The sequence below is a fragment of the Chlorocebus sabaeus genome, chromosome 12 (assembly GCF_047675955.1).
Source record: "Chlorocebus sabaeus isolate Y175 chromosome 12, mChlSab1.0.hap1, whole genome shotgun sequence".
Taxonomy (NCBI): Eukaryota; Metazoa; Chordata; class Mammalia; order Primates; family Cercopithecidae; genus Chlorocebus; species Chlorocebus sabaeus.
This window is the reverse complement of record NC_132915.1, coordinates 55,953,574-55,976,376: the sequence shown is the minus strand read 5'-3', so window position 1 is coordinate 55,976,376 and position 22,803 is coordinate 55,953,574. Positions and strand designations below refer to the sequence as shown.

The window sequence follows — 22,803 nt, the reverse complement described above, 5'->3', positions numbered from 1 at the left end:
ACCTGTGCTTTGTCACATATGTTTTACAAATATTTTCTCTGAATCTGTAGCTTGTCTTTTTGTTCTCTTACTAGTTATTCATATGTAATACACAGACTCTAGGTGTATGTTTGGTGCATACTGTATTTATTCAAGTGAGACTTTGTAAATATATCATTTAAGGGACGCACAAGAAGAAGATACATTCGGCTGAACCCAGCATCCTAATTTGTGAAGCTTCGGTGGTTATTTTGAATCTGTTAAGTTCTGGAAAATCGTATAGAATGTTTTAAGTGCATAGGTTTTGGAAACTTACTTGGGTTTGATTTTGTTTTGCTACTTTAGCTATGTGAACCCAGGGCAAGTTACTTAAACTCTCTGTTCCTCAGCTTCCTCATTTATAAAATAAGGATAGTAAATATGAGTGCCTGTTTCATTATATAGGTGTAAGGATTGAATGAATTAATACACACAAAATGCTTTAGAGCAGTGCTTAGTACATATTAAGTGCTCAAAAGGATCAGCCCTAGTAATTATTTCTGTTATTGTTGTCATTATTGTTTTCTGTCTCATCACCTCAGTATCAACCTGGCAGTTTCTAATTGGTAAAAGGGTCTCTATATATTGAATAATAACATGCCTTTATGTAACTTGTATTCATTGGTTTCTCTGTGCCCTTTGGTTTGAAGAAAATGAGTTTAATACATCTTCTAAATAATAGCTCTTAAAATTTTGAAGTTCACCCCTTCATCCAACAAACTTACTGTTTTGTTCTAGGCACTAAGGATAGAAAGATAAATATGTCCTGATCTGGAAAGAACTTGTCTAATAAAGGAAAACAGATATGTAAATAAATTTTTTTTCATATCCACCTGTATCTGAACCTATATACTCCCCTTATCTCCTGTTAAAACGGATGAACTCTTTGTGCTGCCAAGACCAGCCCCTCTGTTTGAGTCCTGATCCTGCTACCTTTTGGTACCTGCAAATACTTCATTTCTCTACCTAATTAATGTCCCCCTCTGTGGTGAATTACTGCCAGCAGCCATTTCACTCGTCATTGCTCAGTTCTCATCTTGACCCATCAGCGGCATATGACAGCATTGGTTATTTTCTCTTTCTTGACACTGGCTTTCCTGGCTTTTTCTGACTTCTAAAGGATGAGTGCCCCAGGACTGACTTTTTTCTACCCTGTCTAACTGATGATCTTATGTAGTTTCAAGACTGGCAGCTACTAATTTATTTCTACAATTCTGACTTCTAACACTTGTGTATCCAGTTTACTTATTAAATGTCCAGTAAGCATCTTAATGTGTACCTGAATAAATTCTAGATCCCTTTCTGACTCCCTACCCACCCAAAAAACAAGAAACATAAGAACTACAATACCTTGCTGCTTCTACCATCTATCCCTGTCTTAATAAATAGCAGTTACATTCTTCTCAGTGTCCAGGCCAAGAACCTTGGAATCATTCTTCAGTCCTTTCCTTCATCTCCATCCTGATCCCCCTGTTTCTATCCGTGCTCATGGGAGTCTCTTTCACACAGCAGTCTGATTATTTTGTAATGTATGAATGGTCATGTCAATGTTCTTATCAAAGCCTTCTAATAGCTTCCCACCTCTACACAAAATCCATAGTCCATCTTTCCTTTGGCCAGTACAGCCTTAACATGATGTGACCTGTTACTCTCTGCCTTGCTGTCTCTGCTCCTACCTCATTGCTTTCTTCTAGCACTCTAAACACTCTTGTGTCAGGGGCTTTGCTTTTGCTGTTCCTTCTGCCTGCCTGCTTCCTCCTCAGATAACCATATGGGTCTTCCATGCATCATTTAGATTCCTGATCAAATGTTACCTGATCTGTCTAAACTAGTTGATACTAATTTTTTTTTTTCCCCAGAGCTCATAAACCTTCTAATAAACCTAGAATTTCATTGGGAATTGATGTCAGGTTTACTGTACTACAGTCTTATAGAAGTCACCTTTTGAAAACCAGGACTGTGTTGATCTAACACATGTCTAGTTCACAGCCTATCAGTTGTGACTGCAAGTTTTAATACCTGTGTTCCAATATATCAAATCTGAGATCTAAACTTATTTACACCAGTAGTGTACTCTTATTTATGTCAAACTACTGTTTTTAAGATTATTTCCATATCTATGAAGCCTTCCCTTCCCTAACCTACTTCTGCTCACCTCCCCTCTTCTCTCAATACCCTTTTTATTTGTTTGTTTTTGAGACAGAGCCTCTCTCTGTCACCCACGCTGGAGTGCAGTGGTGTGATCTCAGCTCACTGCAACCTCCGCCTCCCGGGTTCAAGCAATTCTCCTGCCTCCTCCTGAGTAGCTGGGATTACAGGTGCACACCACCATGCCCAGCTAATTTTTGTATTTTTAATAGAGATAGGGTTTCACCATGTTGGCTAGGCTGGTCTCAAACTCCTGACCTCAAGTGATCCATCTCTCTTGGCCTCCCAAAGTGCTGGATTATGGGCATGAGCCCTGGGAGACTGAGATGGGAGGATTGCTTCAGCCCAGGAGGCAGAGGTTGCAGTGAGCCATGATTGCGCCACTGCACTGCAGCTTGGGTGACAGAGTGAGACCCTGTCTCAAAAAAATTTAATTTAAAAATAATTTTACATTATCTAAATTAAGAATCAAGTCTCTAGTGTCTCTTTCTGAGCTTATATTTAAACAAGCAAAAGCAGTGCCACAAGAAACATGGTAGTTTGTGAAGTAGACGGTGAGTTCGAGCACACTTTCCTAGGATGGGTAGATTGTGGAGCACTGAGATGTTACTAACAAAGTATTTGAGTGTGATGCCCTTTTGAATGAGTATAAGTTCCAAGAAATCTCGAGGGGGAAAAGTTGCTTGCTTCCAAACTCCAGTGCTTGGAAATTGAGACAACTATTCTGCCTTCATTTTTCCCTTTTAGGTATTTTCATTTTTGATATCAAACTTTTATTCTTTCAGAACCCTGTATTAGTGGTAGGAGAAATGATAAATGCTATTTTAAACAATTTTTTATTTACTTTCAGATTACTCGACAAAAGATTATAGTCAGGACTTGCTTATGTCAGCCTGTTATTGTGCCCCAGTGCAAGACCAAAAATATCCACTTATCTGATCCATTGTAAAAGACAAGCAGGGAGTCCGTATTGTGCTTTTTTTCCTAGAATGGTGATGTCTTCAGAGACAATAATTTTGGATACTGCCTTTTTTTATATATTCCCACTTGTGCATTTTATTCTGTCAGGCTCACATAACTCTGTACTGAGCTTACATCTAGCATTTTACTTGTGCCCATTTTTGGAGTTTCCTCTTCTGTTAATATCACCTAGTAGATTTTACCCATTCTTAAAGACCCGTCTCATGTCATGTATCTATGAATGTCTCCCTGATTTTTGCCTGTTGCCTTGTATACTCTGAAATTCTGTTATATTTTATATTGCATAATTTGGTATGTTAAAGTATAATGCCATACATTAAGCAAAATGTGAAGGCAAAACCTGTGTCTTAATCATGCCACAAATATTTTGTCACTCTGACATTTTGCAAGACCTACTTCTGAGGCCTTTACAGCACCATCATGGCATGTGTAAAAGGTACTTAGTAAATATTTATTTGATTCTTGGAATAATCTCTGAAGGGGATAGTTAATGGATTTGTGAGTCTTAAAAGTCAAGTTTACAGGCTGGTGGATATTCATGTTATTTGGAAGTTCAGTGACGGTTCAACAGAATACTAGACAGGTTTTCTCTACTAAATCATTTGCATTTTTTCTTTGTCTTTAGAAATCAGTTATGCCACGATTAAATTTAATAAATGATAGTCAACCTAATGCCCTTAAATCTAAATCAGTAGTTTAATGCACTACACAGAAAAAAAAAAAAAAAAAAGCCAAGTTCTCCATAACACAGTGTTGCTGAATGCCTTCATAGGTTTCATCTGTTCATTATAACTGCATCATAGATGCCAAAACTTTTTACACATCTGAAATAATTTAGTATATGTTAAGTGACTTGTACAATAGAACATGGCAAATTATTGGAGGAACTTTATACTTCAAGTCTTTTCAGTATTTCCTAATTTTCATCATTCCAGTAGAGTCAGTAACTCATTTTTTTTTTTTTTTTTTTTTTTTTTTTTTGAGACGGAGTCTCTCTCTGTCGCCCAGGCTGGAGTGCTGTGGCGCAATCTCGGCTCACTGCAAGCTCCGCCTCCCGGGTTCACGCCGTTCTCCTGCCTCAGCCTCCCGAGTAGCTGGGACTACAGGCGCCCGCCACTGCGCCCGGCTAATTTTTTCTATTTTTAGTAGAGACGGGGTTTCACCATGGTCTCGATCTCCTGACCTTGTGATCCGCCCGCCTCGGCCTCCCAAAGTGCTGGGATTACAGGCGTGAGCCACCGCGCCCGGCCCAGTAACTCATTTTTTAAAGCATCTTCTGCAAACTTATTAATACATTTCCAAAGATAATTTACTCTCGTTTTTGGTATTAGGGAATTACAGGGTTTTCCCTATCAATCATGATCCTCAAATAGAAGAGGTAAAACTTGTACATTCTTTCTAAAGAATTAACTTCATCCCCAAGTAACTCATTCAGAGATCTCAAAATTTTGGGGAGTAGTCATGTTCTGTCTCTCTAATCCCCACTCTGCCCACATACATGTGTGTATGTGTGTAAGAGAGAGTTTTCAGGAAGAAGTGAGGTAAATTATTTCTACTCCTTCAAATAAAGTATAGTCAGTAGTAAGAAACATAACAGGTAATGTGATACCTATTTCAATAAAGCATTAACATAAGTTTTCACAAAGTTTTGTTCAAAAATTGTTTTACTAGCTGGGCGTGGTGGCTCACGGCCTATAGCCCCAGCACTTTGGGAGGCCGAGGCGGGCGGATCACGAGGTCAGAGATCAAGACCATCCTGGCTAACACGGTGAAACCCTGTCGCTAGTAAAAATGCAAAATATTAGCCGGTGTGTTGGCGGGCGCCTGTAGTCCCAGCTACATTGGGAGGCTGAGACAGGAGAATGGCGTGAACCTGGTAGACGGAGCTTGTGGTGAGCTGAGATCACGCCACTACACTCCAGCCTGGGCGACAGAGCGAGACTCCATCTCAAAAAATTGTTTTACTATTAGAAGTAATCATATAACATGGTTTGTGGTAAAATGTCAAAAATACGTTTGTGAACTAAAGAGGTGTTTGGGTTCTACAAAGGCACTGCTAGTACTTTAAGCCCACTTAATTTAAGCTTTTTAAAAAATACCTAAAGGAAAAAAAGGAAATAAAAACAGTTTTGATGTATGCATAATGTTAAACTAACATTATTGAAATCCACCAAGAAAAATAAAAGACAGTTGGGTCTGAGGTAAAATATAAAAAATGCCAATAAAAATAAGAAGAATAAAAATTCATACTATTAACTAGAGACATAATAATCAAAGTGGCACAGGAAAGAGAGCAAGTAAAAACTTAGATCTAAGTTACTGATGTTATAGAGCAGCAAAAGAACTAAAGTTAACTTTAAACAATACACAAAGAAACAAGAAGATATGATACATTCCTTACATTGACTGTGCTCCTTCACTAAGATGGGTAACCCCTGAAATACTACATACCATTTAGGGCACTTGAGAGAAAAACAGTACAAATGAAGAAATGGAGCAAATAGCTTATGGGAAAGGAGTAAAGTAGTTTAAGAGCTTGGCTAGGCAAGGCAATAGTTATAGGAAGACAAAAGACGTAAAAGATTTCTCAGGGGAAAAAAGGGCCTTATCATGCATTCAATCCCTTATGGTTGACTCTCTGGCTAGCTACTCACCAATGTACCTTTGTCGTATTACACTGTCATCTAGCCTGTATACTTTCACTGTTTCTCTTTTGTTTCCTGCTAACTTCAGTCCTACCAACTTGATTCAAGTCTCAGTCAAACTCTGCACCCAAGTACTAAAGATTTTTAAAATAAACTAATCCATTTAAACTTCGTGTCTAGGCAGCAAAATGAATCAATCACTGCTCAGATTCATCACTGACACATAAATAAATGGAATAATTTTTCAGAGGAATATATGTTTATGTTATTCAGTGAGGCATAGTTGTGAATATGGGATAAAACCATAAAGGCAAAATATTTGGCAGCTAAATAGAACAGCCAACACTGTGTAAACATTTTATTAGCAAGGAGAAAAAATAAACAATGTAAGACCCAATCACTCTAAAAGTAATAGACTCCTAATGTAAATAAAAAGGAGTGTGCCACATAATATAAAAAACTAAAATGTAGTACCACTGTTTTTATTATCTATAACGAACCTCAATGCGTGAGAGCTGTGAGATTCTCTAAATTAGATAAAAGAAAATACTGTGTGGCATAGGTTTGCTTTCTGTTAAAATAAAAGTTTTAAATAGAATATCCAATGAAAGTAAACAAACATATAAGAGGTTTTGTTTTTGTTTTTGTTTTTGTTTTTGAGACAAGAGTCTCGCTCTGTTGCCCAGGCTGGAGTGCAGTGGCACAATCTTGGCTCACTGCAAGCTCCGCCTCCTGGGTTCTTGCCATTCTCCTGCCTCAGCCTCCCAAGTAGCTGGTACTACAGGCGCCCGCCACCACTCCCAGCTAATTTTTTTGGTATTTTTTAGTAGAGACGGGGTTTCACTGTGTTAGCCAGAATGGTCTCAGTCTCCTGACCTCTTGATCCGCCCATCTAGGCGTCCCAAAGTGCTGAGATTACAGGTGTGAGCCACTGCGCCTGGCCACATATAAGAACTATTAATCACATCACAAACATATTGAGGTATAAAAATAAAGGGAACTTTTAAATTATGCTAACATATTTAAACCTTGATAGGACTTACGAATATTCTAGTTGATAATAATTCAGCTTATCAGAAACAGTTCTTATGCATAAGGTGAAAGTATATCTAGTGTTTTGAGTGATACGCTTGTGAAACCTCTTGACAGTGAATTATTAAATTAAGCCAAGGCAAACTGTTTATTAGTTTGCCTAATAAACAGGCAAACTGTTTAGATACTGGTATGAATTTCCGCTAAAGACAGCAAATTGAACATATGTATCTACTTCCCATCCCTACCAAGAACCCACTGAAGTGACGGAAGAGAGATATTAATAACATAAGTTGTAAGTTAACTGATGACAGAACTAACAGCAGTCCTTCCAAAGTAAACCACAAAATGGGGAATAAACAAAGGGAAAAAACCCAACAGATTTAGCTAAATGTTAATATTTCTGAGAAAAAAATGCCACAAATAAACTTGTAAGACAGGAAAACTACAAAAAAATAACAAATTTGTTTTTAAAAAGGGCAAATATAAGAATATATAGAATCTAGGTATTGTTAAGAAACAGAAGCATGGGCAAAGGGTAGAAACAAGTCAGATATTTCACAAAACTGGAAATACAGAAGGCAATACACATGTGGAAAAGAAAGCTCAACCTACTTTCTAATCAGATAAATGTAAATTAAAATATTACTTTTTACTTACTAGTAAAAATGAAGATTTTTATCTGTCTATAAAAAAGGCTAGTACATTGCTAAGGTTAAAAAAATATGACCAAGTTATATTGTTAAGTCAAAAAAGTAAGCCAGAGTGATAATTATGTTTTTGTTAAGTACTCTAAATTATTAACAGTGATTACTTCTGGGAAGGGGAATAAAAGAAGAAGAAAAATTGGCCGCACAGTGGCTCACTCCTGTAATCCCAGCACTTTGGGAGTCTGAGGCAGGCAGATCACCTGAGATCGGGAGTTCGAGACCAGACTGACCAACATGGAGAAACCCTGTCTCTACTAAAAATAGAAAATTTTTATTTTTAGTGGTGGTGCATGCCCGTAATCCCAGCTACTCAGGAGGCTGAGGCAGGAGAATTGCTTGAACCTGAGAGGTGGAGGTTGTGGTCAGCCGAAATTGCACCATTACACTCCAGCCTGGGTAACAGGAGCAAAACTCTGTCTCCAAAAAAAAAAAAAGAAAAATGAATTTTCCCGTTTTGCTCTGTCAACCAACATGTATTTCTTCAACCTTTTAGAAGAATGAACTGTAAAAAGCATTAAAAGAAAAAATGAATTTATAGTATAACAAAAAAAGATATAATGTAAAGACAAGAAATGTTATGGTTTTCACAAAATGTAAGTAGACAGGATCAAATTGACAAAAGAAGGGAAAATCACAACCAAAGACACCATAGGTAAGTGTAACTCTTTTTTTTTTGTTTTGTTTTGTTTTGAGATGGAGTCTCGCTTTGTCACCCAGGCTAGGGTGCAGTGGCACAATCTTGGCTCACTGCAATCTCTGCCTCCTGGTTCAGGCAGTTCTCTGCCTCAGCCTCCCGAGTAGCTGGGATTACAGGCACCTGCCAGCACACTCTGCTAATTTTTGTATTTTTAGTAGAGATGGGGTTTCACGATCTTGGCCAGGCAAGTCTTGAACTCCTGACCTTGTGATCTACCCGCCTCGGCCTCCCAAAGTTCTGGGATTACAGGCGTGAGCCACGGTGCCTGGCCGATAAGTGTAACTCTTTCTTAGAGAGTCTTGGAAGCGAGGAAGAATTGGCTGTGGAACAAACAACATGGCAATTAAAATTAAATTCATTTTGAATAATTAAGCCAACTGAACTCCTCCTCCTTTCCCTACATCCAAGCACTCTACTCTGAGAGGCCTACCCCTATCCACTTTACATCAAAAAAAAAGATCTGTTACAGAAATAAACAACTGCTGAAAAGCCAGCTACCAGAAAAACATATACAAATGAAGGACCAAGATAAACAAAAGAAATAAAATCCAGGGATCAGAAGATAATCTTTTGAAGAAAGGGGAAGAAGACAGTCCATTTAATATCCTTATTAGAGAGACTAATGCGGACACTGCAGCCATAAAACAGGGTGCAATGAAAACAAGCCAGAGACCAAGAATTGTTAGAATTTAAAAATACAGATATCGGCCAGGCGTGGTGGCTCACACCTGTAATCCCAGCACTTTGGGAGGCCAAGGCGGGTGGATCACGAGGTCAGGAGTTCGAGATCAGCCTGACCAACATGGGGAAATCCTGTCTCTATTAAAAATACAAAAAGTAACCAAGTGTGGTGGCGCGCACCTGTAATCCCAGCTACTCAGGAGGCTGAGGCAGGAGAATCGCTTGAACCCTGGAGGTGGAGGTTGCAGTGAGCAGAGATTGCGCCACTGCCTTCCAACCTGGGCGACCGAAAAAAGCAAATATTCAGCATTTGCTGGGAGATAATGTTAAGGAAATATCTCAAAATCCAGGAAAAAATATTTTTAAATGTGCAATAAAAGTTAAGAGATGAAGATGAACAACTCATGAAGTCCAACAGGAACTGAGTATAATTCAACTAATATTACTGAGCACCTACTGTGTACAAGACACTGTTTTAAGCACCAAGGAAACAGCAGTGAACAACAAAAATCTCTGCCCTACATTGGAGTAGTAGAGAGAGTAAAAATACATAAAAATGTCAGGTGCAATGAAGAAAAATAAAACAGGATAAGAAGATAGTAGTAGGATGACACTTTCACAGAGAGTGATCACCGTGATCTGATAAGGTACCATTTGAGCAGGGACTTGATAAAGTGTCAGAGTAAATCAGAAAGCAAGAAAGTAGACAGTGGAAAGGGAAAATAAAGAAATAATCTGGATAAAATTTGATAGAAGGTGAAGAAGGCCTTCACCCTGAAAGGGCTTGCCAAGTGTAGAACATCAAACCTAAGACACATCCTGTGAAATAGAATTCAAGGATAAAAAAAAATTCCTGAAAGTTTCCACAGGAAGAAAACTAGATTACAAACAAAAGGATTACAATGGTTAGGTTTAGGGAATCAAGAGTATTCTCATCAGCCACTATAGACAATACCCAATCCCAGTGGATACTGACATGATCACAAAAAGAAAAGCAATTATATATTATGTACTGGAAGTATACAACGTCACTTCTAAATATTCTTACCAGAAAATTGAACCTGAGTCTGATGAAGCCTCTGAATCAACTACCAGTTTACTTCTTCTCCACCCCCTCATTATATTATTCAGCTCTTCATTCATTATCTCGCAACAACCTCTAGTCTGAAAAACAAGTCACATTTTTCAAAAATTTGTCTTTTAAAATATTTTATACAGCCTATAGTTTCTTATTCAGAATCAGTGACTACACACTCTAAATTTTAGGTAAAGCCTGGTAGACACTAAAATTAATTTTTTGAGGCTGTGAACAACTTAACACTTCTTTTCTTTTCTTTTCTTTTTTTTTTGAGACGAAGTTTCACCGTCGTTGCCCGGGCTGTAGTGCAATGGCATGATCTTGGCTCACCACAACCTCCGTCTCCTGGGTTCAAGTGATTCTCCTGCCTCAACCTCCCGAGTAGCTGGGATTACAGGCATGCGCCACTGCGCCTGGCTAATTTTGTATTTTTAGTAGAGACGGGGTTTCTCCATGTTGGTCAGGCTGGTCTCAAACTCCCAACCTCAGGTGATCTACCCACCTCGGCCTCCGAAAGTGCTGGGATTACAAGCATGAGGCACCGCAACCGGCCTTATTTTCTTAAATCTGTTTTAGTCTCAAGTTAGAATACTTGTATAAAATATTGCTTCTTAAAAGGTTATATTCAATTTTCTGTAGTTTTTTTTTTTTTTTTTTTTTTTTGCTATTTGGAAATATTTGTTGCTTTGTGGACATATATAAAATGTTCTTTGCCATCAAATGATAATCTTTTTTTTGCAAGTTCTATTTATGGACACAAAAATGATTTTTTGTTTTATTTTCCACTTTAATTTTGGAATGGGGGTGGTTTTTGAATTATAAGCATGTAGGAGGATTACTGAAGGTCAGTAAATCATCTATTATAAAACCGATGGAGTATAATTGTTTATGTCCTTCCTGTACAGTCTGTTATGAGAATTTACCATCTATCAATCTATGTTTTGTAAAGAAGCTTTCCCTACTGTAAGGAAAGCACTATCAAAGCTTTCTTATAGTAGGGAGAGCTAACATTTTGGGGATCATGACTTTTTTAAAAAAAAAATTCAATATTTAAAAGATAAATTAATTGGGGATATAAGTGAGTACTCAAAGTTGCAAATGATGTCTGGAATTGAGTAGTATTCAATGCCAAGAACAAGGTGGTGGAGAGCCATAATCTGTTATAGAAGTTTTATAACAAACGCATTTTTTTAAATTATGGTGTACTAACTTTGTTAATTAAAATCCTCGTCATTAAAACACATTTTACCTTGGAAAATGGCCTTAGGCATTCTTCTTTAATTTATTGATTTGGAACACAGTGTTTGAAAAAGCATATGAAAAGATTGGGATAGTTGCAATGCACATGTTGTACTGCTTGCTGATACTTTTTCTTTTTTGTAGTTTATAAAGCAAAGTATTTTAAACACCTTCTAGAATGAAATTTTACTACTTGAATAATAAGCCATATCCTATCCAGAGGATTTCCAGTGTCAGCTTTCATTTTGTAGTGCAGAAGCTTTACTGTGATATAAAATGTTATGACATTTTAATTAGGAAAATAGATCATGGGCACTCCATATGATGGAATACATTTCTTAATGTTCCCATGTTCTAAATTAGAATGAAAAATACATTTGAATTCACATTGCATTAGATCTGCTTTGAAGGTTGAGGAGTCAGGGGAAAAGAGGGTGGCATGGGGATTATGGAATGTGTTTGGGACTCCATAGTGGGAGGTGGGATCAAAGCAGTTTTTAAAGTATAAACAGTAAGGAAATTTTGACCCATGGTATTTAGGTTAACATGGATCTTTCTCCTTTTTTTGTTACAGGAAAAGGGGAAGATAGTGATGTACTCAGTATAAATGCAGATGCTTATGACAGCGACATAGAAGGCCCATGCAACGAAGAAGCAGCTGCTCCCGAGGCACCAGAAAGTACAGTCCAAAGTGAAGCTGGTCAGATAGATGACCTGGAGAAAGACATCGAGAAAAGTGTGAATGAGATTCTAGGACTGGCAGAGTCTAGCCCAAACGAACCCAAAGCAGCCACTCTGGCTGTTCCTCCACCAGAAGATGTTCAACCTTCTGCACAGCAACTGGAGCTGCTAGAACTTGAGATGAGGGCAAGAGCGATTAAGGCCCTAATGAAAGCTGGTGATATAAAAAAGCCAGCGTAGGTATTTAACTTGAGTTTGAATTTTAGGTATGTTTGAACAAAGCCACATCATTTAATTTTGTATCTAAAATTTATTTGGGGTCTTATATGTTATTTCTCATGTAACCCTTATTAGGTCAACTTATTTTAGCCCTAAAATACCTGTGGCTGTTTCTTTTTATTTTTTATTTTTTATTTTTTTGACTACTTTTATGTTATAAATGTGTGCTAGTGTTTTATGAATTCATGGCAGTATAGCTGGATAGCCTGGATACTTTGTTAGATGAGTATTAGCTGTGTCTGCAAATCTTAAAAGCAAAGAGTCATGGTAGTTCTTTCTTTATTTTTAAATGTTTGGGCACCAAACCTAAAAGCAAAAGATTGACCAAGCATGTTTCTGTTAAGTCTACTTATATTTTACAATATAATATTAAATTATTGCTTTAAATTTGTTAACAATTTGAGAAATTTAGTTTTGCTTATATGCACTTTTTAAATATACACTATTTTGAAGATTCCTTATGTAGATGCAAATTTCCTAGTTAAAACTGAGTAACAGAGATCTGAAATGACTGAGAAAAACTTTTTTATTAAAGGAAGGAATTAATTTAAGGCAATGTTTAACAATGTGGAACTAATTGCCCATGTTTAATTATAGCAGACAAGCCATTCTAACAGGTATTCGATACCACTGGATGCGTTATTCTAGATTTTTTTCTTTAATAAAAATGGAACAAGTTTTCATTTACATTCCAAGCTGTCAGGAAATGGAGAATATTTTATTATCTAGGATTTTATCTGATGTAGTTGCTTAAAGATCTGATGTGCTATAATTTCATGAATCAGAAATAATAAAATGCTGTCATTCTGGATCTGAAGACTTTTGATACTTTTTCAAAAGCAAAATTGATTTCAGGAACCTTTGATAAGTTGTTATAATTAATCTAATTTTGTATAGTTTTTGTAAATAAATTACCATCCTTCCACAATTATGGATGCTTTTATCCTCCCATCACTAATTGCAGTTGTTTGATACCAAAATAAATTTACATAGAGATCCTTAACTTAAAATAAATTAATTTTTTCAAAAAACATAAATCTCGAACTGTTGTTTCTATATTTGATAACAAATACAGTGTATTTTATTTATCAGCCGTGGTCTACTGATACTATATGAGGTTTTTCCTTATATATAAAAGTTGCAGGGATTGTATTTTATTCGCTGCTTTATGTTAATTTTAAAGGGTTTTTAAATGGAAATAGAGGACATTTATGAAACGTTGGAATTGCAGTTACAAATTCTTTTTGTTGTTGTTGTTGTTCCTGAACTTGCCTTGGAATAATTCTACCATTTTTTCCCCTCCGTAAATATTTCTAATAAAGCATAGAAGAAGCCTAATGATTTTAAATGCTTCTCTTAGACTGGTAAACAGATTTGAGTTATGAGTTTCATTGCTATTACTTCAAGACAAAAAGATATTGATATAATTTTTCTATTTCAACTTAAAGTAATAGTTAATATGCTAAAGTAGTACAGAATAAACTTTATTGCTGCTTACTACTTACAAAATACTGTAGATGGCATCTGTGTGATTAAACATATAAGAGTAAAAAAGGTCTGAGGGCTTTGTAGATGATTAAAGTCTCCACCTTCGTGAAGCATTGTGTGTCTGTTCCACTCTATGCAGAATGATTTACAGGACATTTGACTGGAGTGGATATGTGTGAGGTAGAATGAACAGAACAAATTAGAGTCTACTTAATTTCCTACCTTGGAAAATCAATTTTTTATCTTCTTCTTCTTTTAAAATGTTGAAATACTTGAGAGCTTTTTGAAAACGAATGGCTTTAGAGAATGGGAATGTTTGCTTTAGAAATACCTAAGTAATGGGAAAATACCATGTATCTATCTGATGCTGCCATTTAAATAATGAGCTCAGAGGTATTTATTGAATGCCTATAAGGTTCTCAGTCTTACTCAAATCTTAAACCTAGAGGCCAGGTGCGGTGGCTCACGCCTGTAATCCCAGCACTTTGGGAGGCCAAGGCGGGCGGATCATGAGGTCAGGAGATCAAGACCATCCTGGCTAACGTGGTGAAACCCCGTCTCTACTAAAAATACAAAAAAGTAATTAGCCAGGTGAGGTGGCAGGCACCTGTAGTCCCAGCTACTCGGGAGGCTGAGGCAGGAGAATGGTGTGAACCCGGGAGATGAGCTTGCAGTGAGCCGAGATCGCGCCACTGCTCTCCAGCCTGGGCGACAGAGTGAGACTCTGTCTCAAAAAAAAAAAAAAAAAATCTTAAACTTAGAGATGTTACAATATAGATTTTTATCATGTAGTCGACTGGTTAATAAAGACATGGGTGCTGCTTGTTTTTATGCCCAATTCCTTCCTTTTGTTAAGGTGAGAAACATTTTTAGGCAATATTTAATTAGTAATTAAAACAAAAAAATTGGCAGCTGAATTTGTATTCACTGTCAAGCAATCCCAATATTTGATGAAGAACTTGACTTAAATCCTTTTTATTTTTATTTTTTTAGAGACGAGGTTTTTGCTGTGTTGCCCAGGCTGGCCTCAAGTTCCTATGCTCAGGCTATCTCTCCCATGTTAGCGTCCTGAGTAGCTGGGACCACAGGCACTCACCACAGAACCTGGCCCCTCAAATCTTGAATGCTGGGTGGCAACTGATAATAAGTCTTCTGTGTTAATGAGCAGATACCTCAAACTAAGCTTTGGTTCACATTTAGATGTTCCTACTAATCCACACAGATATATCCTAAAAGTCTATCAACAGGTTACCAGTAACATTTCAATTATGAAAAATCACTCGAAATCCACACACCTTTTTGTTGAACACTATTCATTCCTCAAGTTAATCAGGCAATATGTTATTTCCTTATAAATCTTTTGGCCAAAACTTATTTTCAGCAAAATGTGAGATCTTAGGATTTGTTACCTGATTAAAGGTATTCTGAACCATTTGGACAGTAATACAAATTGTAATAAAATCACCATTTTTCAATGCCATTTTCAAGGTAGATAAAGCAGAGGTGAACCTGTAATTTGGGCCAAATATTTGGGCAGCCTAAAAACTTTAAAAATTCTCAGTTCTAGTCCATCATAAAAAACAGGAAGAGGTCAGTTATGGATACTTTCCTTGATTGTATCTGCTTAATTCTTTAAAAGGCCAATATATTTTAACTTAAAACTTCATCTTTAGATGTGTTTATATTTTCTTTATATTCTTCAAATAAAACAGTGAAGTATATCAATAGGTACTCATCATAGTCAACATATTGACATATTTGATATTTAATAATTATTTTTAAATGCTTTGTGATACAATGAAAAGAATGTGAGAGTTAAGAGCAGAAGGGTCTGATTCTGCCTAACCAGCTGTGTTATCTAGGCAAGTAACTGTAAAATGAGGGAAATAAATTGTAGCCAATATGTAAGATTTATTTCAGCTATAATAGTCTGTGATTCCAATACAGAACACTGTCAACTTTGCCAAACTTACAGAACTCTTTTGAGTTCAAGTATTTCTCATCTCCCTTCCTTTCCCCACCTAATTCAAAATGAAGGCATTTGTTTAGTCTCTCTTGTCTCTCACTGTTGCTGGATGTGAACAATCTAGTTTTTTTTTTTTCTTTTACCTGTCCAGTCTTAAGTGTCAAGATTGCTTGATAAGTATTAATATATACTATGTAGAGTTACTCACTGCGGTCCACAAATGTAGCTATTTAGCTGTTACCTGTAATATTTATCTCTGTATTTTTAAATAACATTATGCCTTTTTTTATATTTCAGTTTTAGATTTTTATCAGGTGGCCTATTTTGGGATTTGAAGATTAAGCTGTAATTCCTCTGCCTCTCCTCTAAGCACATATCTTCCTGTCTCATTTTCACAGTAGAGTGCAGTTACATCACACTTTCTGGTTAAGTTAGCATTCAATATGTATACTATTTTGATTCTAAATACTATTCACAACTGGAATGTGTGGTATCTGTAATTATATTTCCTCTTTTGGTCCAATTTTTGGCTTGAGTTTTTTGGAATTAATAATACTGCCTTATTGTTTTATTTGCTAAGTGGTCTATATAGCAGAAGACTGGTAGTATATAGTATTTTAAAACTTCCCAGAACGAAATGATGTGAATTTACACCCAGGCTGTCCTCCTGAAATGTAAATCTCTTCTCAGTAGGTTCAAACACGTCATATAATCCATCGCTTTTTTCTTTAAAGATATTCCTTCTGGAGCTCTCTGTACTATTCTAATCTGGATTGGTTGCTCTTCACCTCTGTTATGTTGGATCCCCCATTTCCTGAATTCTCTCTCTTTTGGTGGCATACCTCTTCCGACGGCTTCCTGTGAAAGACTGCATGCACAATAAGTTATTCTGATTCATTAGTGTGACCCAGCATGGCTCAGTTTGCCTACATACTTGATCGAAACTTTCTGTGAATAATAATGTTTACATGCCAGAAATCATTGTCGTGTATTTTACAGTATTGCACCAGTGCCTTCTTTTTTTAATTTTATTTTATTTTATTTTATTTATTATTATTATTATACTTTAAGTTCTAGGGTACATGTACATAACGTGCAGGTTTGTTACATATGTATACTTGTGCCATGTTGGTGTGCTGCACCCATCAACTCGTCAGCACCCATCAACTCGTCATTTACATCAGGTATAACTCTCAATGCAATCCTTCCCCCACCCCCCCCCCATGATAGGCCCCGGTGTGTGATGTTCCCCTTCCCGAGTCCAAGTGATCTCATTGTTCAGTTCCCACCTATGAGTGAGAACATGCGGTGTTTGGTTTTCTGTTCTTGTGATAGTTTGCTAAGAATGATGGTTTCCAGCTGCATCCATGTCCCTACAAAGGACACAAACTCATCCTTTTTTATGGCTGCATAGTATTCCATGGTGTATATGTGACACATTTTCTTAATCCAGTCTGTCACTGATGGACATTTGGGTTGATTCCAAGTCTTTGCTATTGTAAATAGTGCCGCAATAAACATACGTGTGCATGTATCTTTATAGCAGCATGATTTATAATCCTTTGGGTATATACCCAGTAATGGGATGGCTGGGTCATATGGTACATGTAGTTCTAGATCCTTGAGGAATCGCCATACTGTTTTCCATAATGGTTGAACTAGTTTACAGTCCCACCAACAGTGTAAAAGTGTTCCTATTTCTCCACATCCTCTCCAGCACCTGTTGTTTCCTGATTTTTTAATGATCGCCATTCTAACTGGTGTGAGATGGTATCTCATTGTGGTTTTGATTTGCATTTCTCTGATGGCCAGTGATGATGAGCATTTTTTCATGTGTCTGTTGGCTGTATGCATGTCTTCTTTTGAGAAATGTCTGTTCATATCCTTTGCCCACTTTTTGATGGGTTTGTTTGTTTTTTTCTTGTAAATTTGTTTGAGTTCTTTCTAGGTTCTGGATATTAGCCCTTTGTCAGATGAGTAGATTGCAAAAATGTTCTCCCATTCTGTAGGTTGCCTGTTCACTCTGATGGTAGTTTCACCAGTGCCTTCTAACTTCCATTAAATTTGAAAATGTATTGGTCATTCTGATTCTTGATACTTAATGTGTGTCCTGTTTCTCTTTGGAAGCTGTCAGAATCTAACCTCTATCCCCAATATTCTGAAAGTTTTTGATAATATGTCAGGATATGGATCTTTTTTTATCTGTTGAATTACTCATTTAATGTTAATGAGTTAATCATGAACCTTTGCATGATCTTTTTCTCACTTGCCGTTGTTCTTTCATCTGGGAGGCTCCCTGTCTTGCAGGAGGATGTCTTCAGTGGAGAAACTCATGTCATTCAGTTCTGGGAAGTTTTAAAATACTGCTTGAAAAGTTCCTTCCCTCTATGTTTTGTAGTGTTTATTCTAGAACTCTTTATTCAGATATTGATATCTAGGCCTGATTCTTTTTTCTTATTGTTTCTATTTTTCATCTTTTCTACTTTCCTTTATATTTTCTCAATTTTCTCTTCTGGTTCTTCCAATGATTTTTTTTTAAACTTCAAACATATGTTTAATATCCCAAAGATGTTGTTATTTTGTATTCTCTGAATATTCCTTCTTTAAAAGAGCACTAAAATTTTGTGTCTGTAGGGCGGTGGCTCCTGCTTGGCATCCTGGTATTGACCCTGCATGTATCCTGATCGGCCATGCAGGCGGAGCCTGAACCTCAGACTGAACTGTCTTGGTGGAACACACCCTGTGATCCTCCCAGGAGCATAGCCAGACAGTTTTGTGAGAGCCTTTGCACGATCTTTTTCTCATTTGCCATTCTTTCATCTAGGAGGCTCCCTGTGTTGCAGGAGGATGCCTTCAGGCAATTTTCTCATCTCCCTCCGTGTTTTCTTTGAGACATGGGACTTTCTACTCCCTCTTGCCCCCACCTCCTCCTCACCAGGGGCACAGCTGCAGGCTATAAAATTGCTTAGTGGCAGCATGGCATTAGCTCTGCAGCAACAGGGTGTCCCTCACTCCTGTTGTGTTGTTGTCTGGTCCCTTTGTGTTGATGTCCCTGCACAAGGTCAGGACCTTGGAAGTTTGGCACCTTTGACTGATTTTTCACTGTCTATGTAAATAATAAGCTATCTGAATCTAAAAAGAGCTCATTGTTTTTTGTTTTTTGTTTTTTTTTCTGGCTAAGTCTGTCAGGACATGCTAGGCCCTTGCCCTTGGCCTTGTGCTTGATGGTTTCATGGATGTAATATTTACTTCTCTGAGGGTGTTAATTTTAGTGGTTGTTTTCAAGTTTTCGTCTGCTTCCTGTCTGCTGTTTTCTTTCAAGTTAATTTTTTCTTGTGCTCTCTGTGATGTTTTCTCAAATTTCCTTAAATCTTTGATGATGTGCTGCTTTTATTTTCTTATTTTTTATTGAGACAGGGTCTCACTCTGTCACCCATGCTGGAGTGCAGTGGTTGATTCATGGCTCACTGGAACCTTGACTTCTCCCACTCAGGTGATCCACCCACCTCAGCCTCCCAAGTAGCTGGAACTACAGGCATGTGCCACCACGCCTGGCCAATTTTTGCGTGTTTGTTTGTTTTATAGAGATGAAGTTTAGCTATGTTGCCCAGGCTGGTCTGGAACTCCTGGCCTCAAGCAATCCACCTGCCTTCCCAGGTGTTGGGTTTATAGGAATAAGCCACTGCACCCGGCCATAGCTGCTTTTATATGTAAGAGTAAGACACTAAAAAGCTGATTTATAAGAGGAAGGCACTAAAAAGCTGATTGGAAGTTCTGTGTTTATGGATGAAGCTCCTTAATTGGAAGAATTTTCTCTTGGGCTTACTGAAGATACCCACAGATCACTATGTAGACTTTTACTTAATCTCCCTGTTTTCAGTGCAATTAACTCTCCTTGGTACACCTGAGTTTAGAATCACTTACTTCAACTTGGGTCTTCTGTGAAGATGGTGAATTGTTGCCTGTTTGTGAGGAGACTGACTTTCATGTTTTGCTCCTTGCACTCTGTCTTAGAAGAACCTAGAATCAGTACTGAGCCTTACTTTGGTTTGTGTTTAGAACCAAGTTCTTAGGTTTGAAACTGCCTTTGCAAAAATATTAACAGCGAGAAAATTATGACAATGAAATAAGTCTGACCTAACTAACCTCATCTTGCTTCTAACCTCCAAGCTGTCCTTGTTCATTCCTGAGCTGTGTGCTTAAGTAACTTTGGGAGGAACTTAGTTTATAATTTAACTTTGAAACAAAGATGAATAACAGCCCTTTCCTGAAACGAACCTTGCCTGGAGACCAGACTGCCTTTGTAGGACTAACAAATCAGCCACAAGATTAGAAATTATGGTTTAGGAGTCATGCATGCAGCTAGAGGCCATCAGATTCTAAACCTTCCCAATTGCTCCTAGGGATAACATCACTATTACAAAACCTAAGATTGGTGCTCAAGAGATTTTTCAGACCCTGCACTCAATAGATCAGCTGGTGCCATCCAGATTGACAAACTAGCTCATCTGGTCCCGTGGTCCTGACCCAGAAATTGACTTAACGCAAAAGGACAGCTTTGACTCCCTGTGATTTTATCTCTGACCCAACCAATCAACTCTCCCTGCTTCCTGGCTCCCTACCTGTCAAATTATCCTTAAAAATCCTGTCTCCAAATTTTCGGGGAGATTGATTAGAGTAATAACTCCACCTCCTGCTTGGCATGGCCAGCCTCATGTCAATTAAACTCTTTGTGTACTGTAATGCTGTGGATTGGTTTTGTTTATGCAGTGAAAGAACCTATCAGGTGGTTACAGTTTCATCTCTTCACAGGCCCCTAGGTTGAAACCTTCTTCATCTGCTAAATCATTTCCATTCACTTATTTGTCTCCAGCTTCCAAAATTTTCTTGACTCATCTCTGTCATTTCTTCCACTATCTAAATAGGGTAATTCTTTTAATATCTTGAACTTTCAGTGGACTTTCATGAGGGAGCAATGGTAAAAGTGATGTTTAGTATACCATGTTTAAGCAGCTGTTACTTTTTAAAAATCTATTTTTGCTTTTGTCAATCCTAATTTTTATTTTTTGCTAAATCCAAGTTTAGTGAAATTAATGTAGAATCTTAATAGATTACAAGGGCAAAGGATGTGAGAAAGAATACACAAGAATGACAGCAAATAAAATCAGTGATATGTGAGGCTGTCAATGACACTGTTCCTTATAGGTGGCCATGTTTCTTCTTTCTTTCTTTTCAGTAAGTTTTACTAGAATATGTCTTGGTATTGATCGTTTAGTATTGACATAATCAGATATGCAATGTACTCTTTCATTATGTAATTTCACATTTTTTGAAAAAAATTTCAAGTACATTTCCTTGAATTATTATTGTAGCATTTGTTCTTGGTTCGGTTTTCTTTTGGATTTTCCATTATTTGCATTTTATCTTCTTTGCCTCTCTTCAACATATGTCACTTTCTTAAATCATTTGGTTTTCTTCCTTTTGAGTTTAAAATTTTTGCCTTTTCACTTGCTTCTCTTCAGGCTTTGTCTACTGTGTTTATTCACTCCTGTGTTCCTCCTAGTTTAGTGTTCAGTTCTGAAATTTTTTTCTTTCATTTCTATTTCTTTCCTGAATTCCATCATTTCATATCTAATGCTGATTTATGTTGCTATGCCTTTTATCATTTTCATAACTTTTATCTCATTTTAAAATACAAGTAATAATTTTAATATGTGTACTTTTGTCTGTAGCAATGTTATTCTGCTCCTATTCTCTTTTTTATTTTTAACAACATTGCCTGGGATTTGACCTTAATATTTTTGTTTCTCATTTTTATGTGAAGCTTGTTTTCCTGAACTTTTAGAAGGAACTTGGCACAGGTTAGCTTTTCTACCTTTATGCTCCTTTGTCTGTTTTTGTTCTCTAATGTTCAAAAATATGGTGGCTTGCTTTCTGAGATTTATCAACTCAGTTCCCCTCCCCTACTTTTAACTGGGCTTCATTCCATCCTGGTGATTTTCTCTATATGGCTCAGCTCAAATATTGTGTGTGGAATTTATTCCTTCCGGTGGGTTCTTGGTCTCGCTGACTTCAGGAATGAAACCGCGGACCCTCGTGGTGAGTGTTACAGTTCTTAAAGATGGTGTGTCCAGAGTTTGTTCCTTCCAGATGTTCAGATGTGTCGAGTTTCTTCCTTCTGGTGGGTTTGTGGTCTTGCTGACTTCAGGAGTGAAGCTGCAGACCTTCGCAGTGAGTGTTACAGCTCTTAAAGGTGGTGTGTCCGGAGTTGTTTGCGCCTCCTGGTGGGTTCGTGGTCTTGCTGACCTCAGGAGTGAAGCTGCAGACTGTCACAGTGAGTGTCACAGCTCATAAAGGTAGTGCAGACCCAAAGAGTGAGCAGCAGCAAGATTTATTGAGAAGAGCAAAAGAACAAAGCTTCCACAGCATGAAAGGCGACCCGAGCAGGTTGCCACTGCTGGCTTGGGTGGCCAGCTTTTATGCCCTTATTTGGCCCTGCCCACATCCTGCTGATTGGTCAGTTTTACAGAGCACTGATTGGTCCATTTTACAGAGTGCTGATTGGTCCGTTTACAAACTTTTAGCTAGACACAGAGCGCTGATTGGGCTATTTTTACAGAGTGCTGATTGGTGCATTTACAATCCTTTAGCTAGACACAGAGTGCTGACTGGTGTGTTTTTACAGAGTGCCGATTGGTGCATTTACAAACCTTTAGCTAGAACAGAGTGCTGATTGGTGCGTTTTTACAGAGTAGTGATTGGTGCGTTTACAAACCTTTAGCTAGACACAGAGCACTGATTGGTGCATTTCCAAACCTTTAACTAGACAGAAAAGTTCTCCAAGTTCCCAATCGACCCAGAAACCCAACTGGATTCACCTCTCAATCCCCCCTCTAAACAGGATACCCCAACTGCTGTTGGGAATTGGGCGATGACTGCTCTAGCTACTTCCTGCTGGATGGGGTGAAGAAGGGGCCCTGCAGTTGTAGTGTCCTCCAGAGGGGAGCTCTTTAGGCCAGTGAAAAAGTCAGCGGGTCAGTCCAGGGGTCCTCAGTAGAAGTTGTTGAGCTCATTTGGGGTTTCATTTGTAAGACCATCTGCAGCTTGATGGCCTAGATTCTAGAGGAAACAAATGTAACAAGGAGGTTAAAAATACAGGG

At 37.6% G+C, this 22,803-nt stretch overlaps 1 protein-coding gene across 2 annotated transcripts in view; it reads left to right on the top strand.

The window, feature by feature from the left end:
- CAAP1 (caspase activity and apoptosis inhibitor 1) overlaps window positions 1-13,527 on the top strand; it is a 53,150-nt gene extending 39,623 nt beyond the window's left edge. For both annotated transcript variants that reach the window (XM_073021687.1, XM_073021688.1), the window contains exon 6: window positions 11,804-13,527. In XM_073021687.1, the coding sequence (XP_072877788.1) occupies window positions 11,804-12,150 (347 nt within the window). In that variant the 3' untranslated portion in view covers window positions 12,151-13,527. The remainder of the gene's footprint in view (window positions 1-11,803) is intronic.
- Window positions 13,528-22,803: the final 9,276 nt, after the last annotated feature.